Source organism: Cryptomeria japonica, chromosome 8, assembly GCF_030272615.1.
Source record: "Cryptomeria japonica chromosome 8, Sugi_1.0, whole genome shotgun sequence".
Taxonomy (NCBI): Eukaryota; Viridiplantae; Streptophyta; class Pinopsida; order Cupressales; family Cupressaceae; genus Cryptomeria; species Cryptomeria japonica.
The window spans coordinates 86521107-86534946 of record NC_081412.1 but is presented as its reverse complement, the minus strand read 5'-3'; the positions used below and the strand labels follow the sequence as shown (position 1 = coordinate 86534946).

General features: G+C 38.0%; 1 protein-coding gene across 2 annotated transcripts in view; it reads right to left on the bottom strand.

The window, feature by feature from the left end:
- LOC131038451 (protein MULTIPLE CHLOROPLAST DIVISION SITE 1) overlaps positions 1–13840 on the bottom strand; it is a 58436-nt gene that overhangs the window by 33986 nt on the left and 10610 nt on the right. For both annotated transcript variants that reach the window (XM_057970890.1, XM_057970891.2), the window contains exon 3: positions 12237–12403. In XM_057970890.1, the coding sequence (XP_057826873.1) occupies positions 12237–12403 (167 nt within the window). The remainder of the gene's footprint in view (positions 1–12236; positions 12404–13840) is intronic.

Here is a 13840-nt window from a genome sequence, read left to right as displayed (position 1 = left end):
CCTTTGCCTTCTCTTCTTCCCCGGAACTCCAGAACCCCAAGGTTCCGAAGTTCCCTTTGCTTCCTTTTCTTTCATGTTCCCCGAAACTTCGGAACCTTCCTTCCTTGTCTTCCCCACTTCGGGAACCCGAGTTTCCGAAGTCCTCGGACTTCTTTCCGGCTTGCAACACTTCCGGATGGCGTGATCAACACTCAAAGCTTTAAATGCTCCAACGACTTTTGAGACTTGTGTACCTTCTTTTGTGGAGTCGCAGGGGTGCATTTAATGTTTTTGGCAGGATTTCCATCAAGAGAGGTATAGGGCCATGCTTGTTGTGGTAACTTATGTCATGTATGCATGCTCTGACTTTGGGAGGTCAGTCAATCCACCCTTCTTAGGGTTGCATTTTTCAGGGTATGGCTAGGTTGCTTGCATGTCCAGAAGTCAGGTGCATGCACTTCCCTGCACTCCCAGACTAACATTTCCCTGCACACACAAGGGTCATGATCACTCTTGTAACCAGTTTTCTATATAAAGGTTGTTAAGTCTCATTGTAAAGGGTTCTCTCCCTGCTGGCTTGAGCTATTTTATGCTCTTTCACTTCTCTTGTATTTATCTTGCATTTTTGCAACTGTAAGTTTGGCCATTGGCCTTATAATGAATTGAAATCATCATTCTTGCCTTCCTTCAACTTATGTATGCAATGTATGTTTCCTTACTACCATCACCATAGGTGTATGTTTTGTGGCTCTTCTCTCATTTATGTTGTGCTAATTTATTTCTGAGTGACTTGTGGGAAACCTTCTCCCCCCTTGACATTCAGCGAATTCTAACCTCCATACATGCATTGGGGTCATTCATACAACTAAAGTTTGTGCATCTCCTAGGTATTTCAGTTGATTCTTTGTGTCATTTCGGGTAGGGAGAGAAACAATCTCTTATCTTGGTGCATCACCTCCTTTCATTTTAAGTATTTCCCTCTTCCCTTTTCCTCCGCAAGTTGTTAGGATAGGCTTAGGAGTAACTTTTGAAGTGTTGAGTTGGTTCAACATCTGCACCTGGATTGAGAAGGAAGTCGGCCTTCTCCAGAGACTCACCCCCCTTGCGCAAGGTCCCACACTTTGGGGTTGTTTCCATGTTTCACGAGGTTGCTGAGTTGATAGCTCAGCAAGGGTGCAAGCTTTTGTGATAACAGTTTTTGGCACGCCCGATGGGACAAACTTTCAATATACATGCTAAGGATTCAGTGTTGTTCTTAGTGTCTCAGCCTTTAGAGGCAGTCATCTCTCAAGCACTTGGCGACTCTGCTCAACAAGTCCAGTTCTTGTTCATGCCAAGTTCCTAACTCTGGGACCCCGAAACCCCCAGGTTCCCAAGTCATCAACTCCGGAACTCTGAAACCCCCAGGTTCCCAAGTTCCCAAGTCCGGAACCCCAAAACCCCCAGATTCCAAAGTGCCTAAGTCCTCAACTCTGGAACCCCGAGGTTCCAAAGTCATGCAGTCCTAAGCCCAAGCCAATTGAAGATTCGGTGTGTTCTTCAGTTCATCAAGCCTTTGGAGGCAACATCTTTCAAGCACCTAGCGACTCTGCAATCATTTGGTGGATCTGTGGTATGTTATCAGTCTATGATTGAGAGGGTATGTCTGCTCTCTTTAAACATTTTGTTAAACAAGCTCCATCTCTTTCAAATGCTTTCATATGAGTTCATATCATGGGTGTAACTTCTATTCACCCCCATTCTATGAGAATGCCAATCATTTTTTCCCTCTTTACCAACAGAACCGAACTAGGGCTGCTCCTAGTTTCAACCCAAACAACTTCACTTCAGCAATATGTGGGTACTTTCCTAATGCTTACCACCCACCCACCCCTGCTCAACCTTCTTGGCAGCCCAACCAACCCCAAGATGATGAAAAAAGGCAAATTGCAGAAATCAAAAGTGTGTTGCTTGATTTCACCAAGCAGCTGGAGGAGTTGAAGAGGCAACAGGAGTGGGATTTGCAGCAGGATCAGCTTGTTTATCAGGCTCAGCTTCAGCTACAACAGATGGGAGCCCATAGACAACATGAGGAGTTCCTTGCAAGGCAGCTTGCCTCTGCTAGGAAGAAAGAAATTGAGCAACTAGAAGCCATAGAGATTCGGCTCATACGGGAGGAGGTTTCTGCCCCTAGGGTTCCTAAGTTTGAAATCCCAAGCTTCAGGCAGGGGAGACCTCCCAAGCCTTCAACTTCCCCCCCTAGTTTTGAAGTTCCAGGTTTCAAGGGAGCTCTAGTTGTTGTTATACAAGAGCCTTCTCCTCAATGCCTTTTGCAAAACACCCCACCACCTAGGCCCTTTCCAGATGCTATCTCCCTTTTTAAGGGCGGACCTATTGTATGGAGGACGGATGGTTCCCATCCTCATCATGACAACAGGGTCCAATCAGCCATTGGTGAGTCTTCCTATGCTCTAAAGGAGGAGGAATCGGCAATGCTGCAGGAGGATATTGAGAACAATCAGTTACAGCAGTAAGTCATTGAACATGAGGAGTGTGAAGGTAAAGAGGACATTGTCCTCTCATTTGACAATCTTCCTTTCTTTATTGATCATGAGGAGAAGGATATGTCTACACCTCCCCCGGTGGTAGCTCTAGAGCAACATACTAGTGTTGAGGAGGGCACAAGGGGTAATGTTTTTGCTGCAGATTGCATGGCGGATAGATCGTGCCATGAACCTGAGGTGGTTGCTTTATGTTGCCAAGAGGAGGAAACAAAAACAAAGAGACAATCTGAAGATTTTAGATCTTCTTGTGAGGTGTCTCATAAACCTGAGATTTGTGCTGATGAGTTGGATATCAGCACATGTGATTATGATGTATGTTGGTTCTCCCCTGTCCCTGAAAGTGATGATGTTGAATATGAAGTTTTCATTCAAGGTGAAGATGTTTCTTTTGGCATTAGGGATCATGTGCCTGAGCTTGAATGTTTCACTTGGGACCAACATACCAGGTATGATGATGTTGAGCAACAACATGCTGGCCATGCCGACAGTCTTTTGGTTGCTCAACGCGACAGTATACCCGAACTTCAAAGTTTCCAATTTGATGTGCCTGAAGAGCCCCCTTGTGCTGGCCAAGATGGAGATATGGTATACTTTTCATCACCATGTGACTTTGAGGCCTTTTCCTTTGGTTTCAACTCACACCAAGAGGAGGTCGACTATTGTGAAAAAAATGATGCCCCCTTGTACAATAAAGATGCCTTCTCTTTTGCAAGGAGTAGTTCTTTTGATGCTAGCCAACTCCTAAAAAACTCCCCCCTTGCTACTATGTGTATGCTTCATGCATCCCCGGATGTCTCAAGTGGCTATTTTCTATGGCTTCCCTATGGTGGCAAGGTGAATGGCGAAGTGTTCTTTCACCACATGAGTAGTACGTGTGATCTAATGCATGCATACAAGAGACTTCAACCATTGCAGCTAGATGGTGAATGTAACAATGGTATGAGGGGGATCAACTCCTTCAAAAGGTTCCTCTTTGACAGAGGCAAAAGCATCATTTGCCTCTTATTGTAACAATGTAAATATTAGTTAGGTTTCTTGTTTTCCAAGAAGTGCACGAGCACAGGCTGTTCCCCTTCAGAATGGCTGACCTTGATCCTTTGCAGGTTGCAGAAGAGAAAGTTTTCTTCTTTCTTTCAGTTGTGACTCTCGGTACCCAATGGATGCTTAAGGCTCCTGGACTTCATGCTTAGCAGGCAAGCATCCCACAGAGATCGCCAAAAATGTTGTCATTTTATGACACCCTTGGCCCATCAGTGAGAACCGATCAGAGATATGTTCCATGGACCAGCGCTGCCCCAGTTGATCAAGGAGAAAAGCAGTGGAATTAGGAATTGTGAAGTGTTGTCTTGCCTGGAGGAAGTTCTTTCCTTAGCTTCTCTTTCTTTTTCTTCGGAACTCCGGAACCCCAAGGTTCCGAGGTCCCCTCCTTGTCTTCTTCCCTTCCCCGGAACCTCCGAAACCCCGAGGTTCTGAGGTTCCTTCCTTTCTTAGTCTTCTTTTCAGTTCCCCGGAACCTCGAGGTTCCTTCCTTTCCTTGTCTCCTTTTCTATTCCCCGGAACTCTGGAACCTCGAGGTTCCGAAGTTCCTTCCCTTTGCCTTCTCTTCTTCCCCGGAACTCCGGAACCCCAAGGTTCCGAAGTTCCCTCTTAGTCTTTTCTTCCCTTCCCCGGAACTCCGGAACCCCGAGGTTTCGAAGTTCCTACCTTGTCTTCCCCACTTCGGGAACCCGAGTTTCCGAAGTCCTCGGACTTCTTTCCGACTTGCGACACTTTCGGATGGCATGATCAACACTCAAAGTTTTAAATGCTCCGACGACTTTTATGACTTGTGCACCTTCTTTTGTGGAGCCACAAGGGTGCATTTAATGTTTTTGGCAAGATTTCCATCAAGAGAGGTACAGGGCCATGCTTGTTGTGGTAACTTATGTCATGTCTGCATGCTCTGACTTTGGGAGGTCAGTCAATCCACCCTTCGCAAGGTTGCATTTTCAGGGTATGGCCAGGTTGCTTGCATGTACAGAAGTCAAGTGCATGCACTTCCCTGCACACACAAGGGTCATGATCACTCTTGTAACCAATTTTCTATGTAAAGGTTGTTAAGCCTCATTGTAAAGGGTTCTCTCCCTGGTGGCTTGAGCTATTCTATGCTCTTTCACTTCTCTTGTATTTATCTTGCAATTTTGCAACTATAAGTTTGGCCATTGGCCTTATAATGAATTGAAATCATCATTCTTGCCTTCCTTCAACTTATGTATGCAGTGTATGTTTCCTACCTTCATCATAGGTGTATGTTTTGTGGCTCTTCTCTCATTTATGCTGTATTAATTTATTTCTGAGTGTGACTTGTGGGAAACCTTCTCCCCTCTTGACATTCAACGAATTCTAACCTCCATACATGCATTGGGGTCATTCATACAACTGAAGTTTGTGCATCTCCTAGGTATTTCAATTGATTCTTTGTGTCATTTCGAGTAGGGAGAGAAACAATCTCTTATCTTGGTGCATCACCTCCTTTCATTTTAAGCATTTCCCTCTTCCCTTTTCCTCTGCAAGTTGTTAAGATAGGCTTAGGAGTAGGTTTTGAAGTGTTGAGTTGGTTCAACACCTGCACCTGGATTGAGAAGGAAGTCAACCTTCTCCGGAGACTCAACCCCCTTGCGCAAGGTCCCACACTTCGGGGTTGTTTCCATGTTTCACGAGGTTGCTGAGTTGATAGCTCAACAAGGGTGCAAGCTTTTGGGTTAACAGATAGCAACAAAGCTATATAATGTTGTGTCTAATGTATCGGTATAACTGTGCAATTATGAATCCACTGGTATGTCTGATATGTCAATATAATTATGCAATTAGGAATCTGATGCGATGTCTAATGTATCGATATGAATGTGCAGATGTATTTTCCAATATCGCTTATGGTGATATGTTGCTGTCCCTGATCTGAAGTTATGTGCTTGCAACAATGATTAATGGTGCTCTTCCTGATTTCGATCTTGTTCTCTATGCAACCTTTGTTGACACTTGGTCAATCTGCTCAACTTAGTGATCCAAAGGATAAGAAATAAGAGAATAAAACTAAATCAATGATTGCTAGAATGAGATTGATTGCCTTCTTATATCTTGCAAATCGAAGGGGTTGCATCTCTTAATGTTTGATAAGATGCATTTCCTACCCATCGTCCTTCTTCATATCAAATCAGTCTTGTACACAATTGATTCCAATTAGCATAATCGCTGTCATCAGCGATGCTCAACATTAATCGTGTAACAAACTATCAATTGTATTGCTTGTGTAATCATTGCCACTTATCATGCTATGATTGTTAACAAATTCCTTGCTTATCAATTTGCTAACATTATCAGTGTTCATGACTAATCATCTGATTAGTCATCGTCTCCCTTAGATTGATATTGCTAACATTAGAATTAATACAAGTCACTGTCTTCCTTGATAAATATCGATGTCATCAATTTCTCGCCTTAGTCAATCAGTTTACTAATCACCAAACTGCATATCATATCATACTTGATATTTTCAAAGACAAATCAATATATATTAGTCTCTAACCAAAATATATCTGGCTTCTTCAATCTGATCAAAGCAATCGGACCATTATGTTGTAATTCATGCTTATTATCTGTTCAATGCTTGATGATCGATTTTACACTAATCATTATCGATTATTTGTGACTTCTAGTATGATCGATGTTGATCAACTTCAAGTAATAGGCTGATCACCATGTTCTTATTTGTCGGGTGCATATGACTGATTTGTTTGTATCATCTATCTGTTGTGCTAATGATCATCTTTTATAGAATCATTAATTGTTGCTCAAGGAAAATCATCTTATTCATAAGACTTCATGATTTTCCGGATGCTTTATTACTCTCACTGCCTATGTACATTTACTTCTACTATCATCTATCTAGCTATAGGTGCTCAAGGTTTACCACTCCCTTGAACACAAAAGTATTTATTGTTTGCTAACTCTCTAGGTTAAAGATGGGGGACATCACAACAAGCCTATTGAACATGTAAAAGGTAATACTTTGTTTGATTTTATTAGCATTTGCATGTTTGCTCGATTCTTCATTGATGTTGTGTTGTGTCTAGGTTAGGGGTTGGCTTAGTTAGGGTTTACAAATAGATTCAAAATTTGAAAAATCTTGAAGAAGACAGTCAATGACATTGGTCGTGATTGGCATATACAACTTAATCCCACCTTGTGGGCCTAATGTACAAGTGTTCACATTCCCATTGGTGCCACACCATATTCACTTGTCTACGACATAGAAGCCATCTTACCCATTAAGGTCGAGCTACCATCTTCTTATCCATTCCCTTCTACCCTTATCCTCCATCTTTTCTTTTGAGACCACACATGTATTCTCCTAACCCAAATGTCCTTTCGAGGGTGCATCATCCTACTAGCTTGTCATCCTTCATCATCTTTCCTATGACTAGGGCATCATGCTTGTAGTCTTTTTCCCTTTCCTACCCACTATATTTTAATATTCTTTGAAACAATGCAATTGCATTGTCTCAAAGAGGGGCAAAACATAGACACCTAAGATTGTCCTTTAATTAAATAAATATTTATTATTTAATTATTTTTATCCTAATGTATTCTATTAATTAAATAAATACATTTATTTATTTAAATAATTTATTAGCTTTTTCCACTATTAATTAAATAAATATTTTTATTTATTTAATTAATTCACTAAGCCTCTTTTTTCTAGTTTAAACATATATTTATTATTTATATAATCCTTCCATTTTTTTATTTAATTTATCTACCGCTTTTCCTCTATTAATTAAATAAATACTTTTATTTATTTAATTAATTCACTTACCTTTTTCCTCTTTAATCCTAACCCTCCAACTTGTTCATATGGATCATAATCTAAAACTGTAAGCATGTGACAAGTGTCAATTGTCTCTTCATTCACTTTGTGTTTTCTTCAAAGTCAACCCACATCTTACTCTCTTCCCTTCATCTTTACCTACCCTTTAATCTTATTGATTCTCTTCCATCTATGTGATCCTAGCCATTTACCTTTTAACCTCTTAATCTAAACCCTCCATTCTTAGAATGATCTTTATAAAAGAGGCTTCCTCCTCTCATTTTCCATAACACATCTTGCGCATACCTATATTCTAGCATACATCATCACAACCACATCCATTTTCCTCGAGCTCTTGTGCAAGTGCATACAAATCTAAGAGCGAACATCATAATGCAAGATCATGGACGATAGGAAAACAATGGATAGAAGCCTATTGAACATGTGAAAGGTATACTTTGTTTGATTTCATTAGCATTTGCATGTTTGATAGATTTTTCATTGATGTTGTGTTGAATTAGTTTGTACATCTAAGTTAGTGGTTAGCTTAGTTAGGTTTTACAAATAGGTTCAAAATTTTGAAATCCCTTAAGAAGACAGCCAATGATGTTGGTCGTGATTGGTCTATACTATTTAATCCCGCCTTGTGGGCCTACTGTACAAGTGTTCGCACTCCCACTAGCACCACACCATATTCACTTGTCTATAGCGCTAAAGCCATCTTATCCATTGAGGTTGAGTTACCATCCTTGTGGTCTCCTTGTGCGAACTTATCAGCGATGAAGAATATCGAATCTCTCAACTTCAAGATCTTGAGTTATTAGATGAGTGTCGACAAAATTCTTTCAATCACCTTAGAGCATGTTAGCAACGCATGTGTTGTACCTACAATCACAAGGTTAAGCTTCACACATTTGAGAGAGGTGATTGGTTCTCAAGGAAAATCCCAAGAATCAACAAGACCGAGAGAAGAAGGGAAAATTCAAACTTAAATGGCTCAAATTGATGGAACTACCAACCAATTGGTGCCTCCAACTACCGGAAATCCAGGAGAGGATTAAGGGCAAAATTGAATGCTTTAACCAATCGAGTGACTTCATTCCTAGGAATCTTCGACTTCGCCTCTCCCTCATGGCTTTCAAGAAAGATCTACCGTGGACACACGAACAAACATTAATGGCTCTGAAGCATATAAGTTATCTACTCCCAAAGGTGAACCTCTTGATGATCCTATCAACTATATGCACCTTCACAAATTTTAAACTTAGCCCTTCAAAGAACCCTTAAATATGAAAAAAATGAAAAAAAAAAAAAGTAAAACAAAAATAATCTGTCCAATGGTGAAAACCACTTCTTGTGGCACCTTGGGCAAGTACCATGATGAAAACCTGGCAAACAAACATCATGTGTCATCCATTTCCCTCTTGATTCTGCACTTGGGGGCAAATTTCATCCATGTTTCCTATCCACCTCATCCTCCATTATCCCTCATTCACCCTATCGACATCCATATTCCCTTTTCCACCTTTGATCTTAACAAGGTTTGAGATCTCCATAAGCATCATGCATCCTATTTGCTTCACCTTATCCACACCCTTCAATCCATTTCCATTATCTTATCCATTTCTTACCTCTATCATCCACTATCACCTTTGATCTTGCTTATCCTATCTCTATCCTATCCAAATCCATCCCTTAATCTTGATCAAAACTAAGGACATAATATGAAAAACATGTTTGCATAAAAACATCTTCACATATCCATTCCTGTGGACCCCATGCCATCACCTTACATTGTCATATCCAATCCCTTAGTTTGGATGAACATGTTATCCCATTGCAAGATAGTCCTTGAAAATCAAATCAACTCTATTCCATAATAAGTTACCTCCATCCTTCACTTATCCATTTCCATTCTAGCAGTTCATTTATTCGCTCATAATACCTTATGCCTTGCTAGACACTAAGGGCAAATAAATATATCTTGCTTGAGAATAATTCCTGATATATGTCTTATACTTCAATCAATGATCAAGACAACTTTTATAAACTTTTAAAAATAAAAAAACTTTCGAAATCCAGAAAATTCAAAAAAAACTTTTAAAATCCAAAATTATAAAAAAAAGACTTTCAAAATCCAAAAAAAATATTATTTTCAAAATCCAAAATCTATAATAAATTGTTTCTTGCTATGACATTGACACTTTGAACAAACACAATCAAAACATTATGCAAAAAGCCAAGCTTAATGGCTATTGACTTGTTTTGTCTAGTAAGTCTTATCTTTTATCTGACTTATCTTATATCAGGATCCTATGCTACTCAAGGATATCCACAAGTGATTAGAGAAGCGAGGATGGATGATTATTTTTATCATTTGATTGTTGTTTGTAGTTTTTCTTATAACTCCTTGAAAATAGTATGTGAGTTATCTAGGTTTTATCATATCTAGATGCTTGAATTCACTTGCCACAATTAGTTCAACAATGATATAGCACTATATTAAGCACAAGACTTGATCACCATCATCCTTTCTATCTATCCATCCATTCCTATACAAAACCACTTCTATGGCCATCGCTTTATCGTCTTCTTATCCATTCCCTTCAAGCCTTATTCTCCATCTTTTCTATCGAGAACACACATGTGTTCTCCTAACCCACATGTCCTCTCAAGGGGGCATCATCCTACTAACTTTTCATCCTTCATCATCTTTCCCATGACTAGTGCATCATGCTTCTAGTCCTTTTCCCTTTCCTAACCATTATGTTTAATCTTCTTTGAAACAACACAATAAACTGCATTGTCTCAAAGAGGGGCAAAATGTAGACAACTAAAATTGCCCGTTAATTAAATAAATAATAAATATTTATTTAATTATTTTTATCTAAATGTCTTCTATTAATTAAATTTATTAGCTTTTTCATATATTAATTATATAAATATTTTTTTCTTTAATTAATTCACTAAGCCTCTTCTTTCTAGTTTAAATAAATATTATTATTTATTTAATTCTTCCACCTCGTTCCTAAATTAAATAAATATTTTATTTATTTAATTTATCTAGCCCTTTTCCTCTATTAATTAAATAAATACTTTTATTTATTTTATTAATTCACTAACTTTTTCCTCTTTAATCCTAGGCCTCCAACTGGTTCAAATGGATCATAATCTAAAACCGTAGGCATGTGACAAATGTCAATTGCCTCTTCATTCACTTTGTGTTTTCTTCATAGTCAACCAACCTCTTAATCTCTTTCTTTCTTCTTTACCTACCCTCTAATCTTATTGATTCTCTTCCATCTATGTGATCCTAGCCATTTACCTTTTAACCTCTTAATCTAAACCCTCCATTCTTAGGATGATCTCTATAAAAGAGGCTTCCTCTCATTTTCCATAACACATATCTTGAGCATACCTATATTCTGTCAAAATCATCACAACCACAGCCATTCTTCCTTGAGCTCTTGTGCAAGTGCATACGAATCTGAGAGCAAACATCATAATGCAAGATCATGGAGGATAGGAGAACAATGGAGACAAGCCTATTGAACATGTGAAAGGTATACTTTGTTTGATTTCCTTAGCAATTGCATGTTTTATAGATTCTTTATTGATGTTGTGTTGAATTATTTTGTAGATCTAGGTTAGTGATTGACTTAGTTAGGGTATACAAATGGGTTCAAAATGCAGCATAAACAAGAGCAAACTCAAAATGTTGGACGGGCACTTTGTCTATGGGTATCTTTAAGTAACATGTGCAAGGGTACTTCTTGAAGCTAATGGCAACACACTTTGTCGCCATGTTGAAGATCTTGCAAATGCATTTCCATAAGAACCTAGAGAGATTAGCATGTCAAAATGGATTGTTGCCCGGTTAGCTTGGGAGTATGTGATCTTGGGAATCATACTCTTATGAAGGTTATGAGACAACTTGATGTAGCTCAGAGAAGTAACTCAACAGAGGTTGTTGTCCAATGGTTCGGGAGAACTATGATTTGGAAGTTTGAGAAGGTGGCAATCCAAAAAATCGGGAATTCTACTCAGGAGCTACACCTTTATGAAGGTTCAAGGCAACTTGATGGAATTCTACCTGGTGTATGGTCTGTCTTCAAAGAAAAGCTTCTAAAGAATAGAATATTCATGGTTCAAGGTGTTTTTAGTTTGTGATGTTTTGTTTTTAGTAAAGTAAGCCTTAGAATAATATTAAATTATAAAAATATAAGGCTTACGGCTGTAATAAATACACCTTAGCGGCAAATTTTATTTCTATTTAAGTTCTCTTTATAGCTTTAAGTGAGTCATCTAAAGTTTATCCGCTTGGATGGTTTCATTCTCCAATCCCTATATAAGGTGATGAACCTCATTGTAATTGTATACTATTAATTAATAGATTATTAAAATATTATGTACTAATAATTTTTGCAATATTGAGTGTGTGCAAGTGCACGAATCTTTTCCTTCCATTGAAAGGCATTTGTGAATCTTCCCTCTTACAAGATATTAGCTCTACCTGTGCCTACTCTAAATGTACCATTAGATATCATTTTCATCATAGAAACATAGAAACAATGTTACATCAAGAGTACCTCATATTGCCTGTATTGAAAATTGTCGTTATTATAATCTAAAGCCATTAACTGATTACATCTGTCATTAATTTGTTCAGTAAAAAGACCCTTTTCATGAACTCTATTCTGAACGTTTTTTTGTATCTCGAACATCCACTAACAATTATTTTCTCCCAAAGAAAAGCTCATGTTATGACATAAAATCCCAGAAAAATATTAGGTAACAGAAACATTATTTTTTAAATTTAAAAATAAATTATCAAGAAGTTTTGAAATTCTTGCAACTGAAATACATACATTGCTCTTCTATCTGATCTTAGTTGACCTCTCTTTATAAGATCTGACACAGAACCCCGTCCATTGTCTCCAGATTGCCTAGCCATGTATCCCTTTATTGCAATGACTATAAATACAACCATCATACCCAATCCTACTGCAAAACTTACAGGAATGTCTCCGTTCGGCTGTTTTTGTAAGACAGCAAAGAAAAAGGCAAAAGTGTGAATTAAAAACTGTGTTGAGCAAATGAAAAGGTGTGTAGCAAGTCATATCAAGTAGCTTTTTTTATACTTAATAATGATAGAAATCATCTTATAAATTCACAGAAACGTCACATACCAGACCAAACAATTTATTAGAAGAAAAAAAACAATAGTAAATGTGCAAAAACCTCACCCTTTAAGTGGCATATTAATAGTACTTCTTTTCATTACATATCCATTTTGCATCATTTGTTGAAAGTTTTCTGCAAATATTCTCTGTCTTGGCTAACATTGGAGGATTTCTATGAAATTCAAATATCCTAAAAGCCCTTAAAGAAAACCAAGTATTATGACTGTGCCCCCTCCCTAAATGCTTTGTTCCCAAAGCAATTCCAACCCATGCATAGGCCATGACTATGATTCTTCTGCTACGAAATAAAGAAAGGTTTGTATCAAAATATATTAGTATTGTAATTGTATTAAGAAATCAGATAAGTACAAGATGATGTTACAATCAATATATTGGGCATCCTTATATAGATGTTAGAGAGGTATAAACACCTTTTCTGTATTAATCACGGTAGTTAAATGTACAATATATAGGTCCATTATGTCTTGTCTCAATTTTAATGTCTAAAGACTCTAAACCATTCATGGTATTAGAGTGAAATACTGATCATAACTCATTTCTTCCAACTTACTTGACTATTTTTTGTACAGAAATCAGCTTGCACAAGGTGGCAGAATTCTAACTGTAATTGTTTGCTTGGCCTTTTAAACTTCATTTGCATCTCTTCAAGATTCATGAAGAATTCGCTCAAGGTCTTCAACCATTGTGCCCTCACAACCACATCAGCCCACATCAAGGTAAGCTCACTACAAAGAAATCAGAACTTAGTTCTTAGCCATACAGGAGTAATTTCAGCTCATTAACCATCCTATTCAATCCATCATACTACGATTGCCTATTGGTACTTGCAGGATTTGTAATAAATTCAAGTTTCATCAGCACAAATCGCAGCGACTTAGAGTCCATTAAGCCATGAGTATTATTGTGCTCAATAAGTGTCGTCACTGTTATTCCATTAAAAAGTTATTCCATGCATGGTAATATATGGTAAATTTATGGAATCTCTTGCTGTACGCATTGATATTCTTCATGATCTGCAGTTTCCGCTTCAACTCCAATTAATCCCTTTTGATCATTTTCAGCTAATTTTGGTTCTTTATTTAATAATTCAATCATGTGAGCAAGACTGTATGGGTGGCCTTTAAATCATTTTTCCTTAAAATTGAAATAAATACCTTTTAAAATTTAAATGCAATTAAGAAATGGCAGAAGGATTTATGGCTCTATTTTTTGGCTCTCCAATAGAAGGAATAAGAGAGGAATCATAATCTAAAATACGCTATGGATTT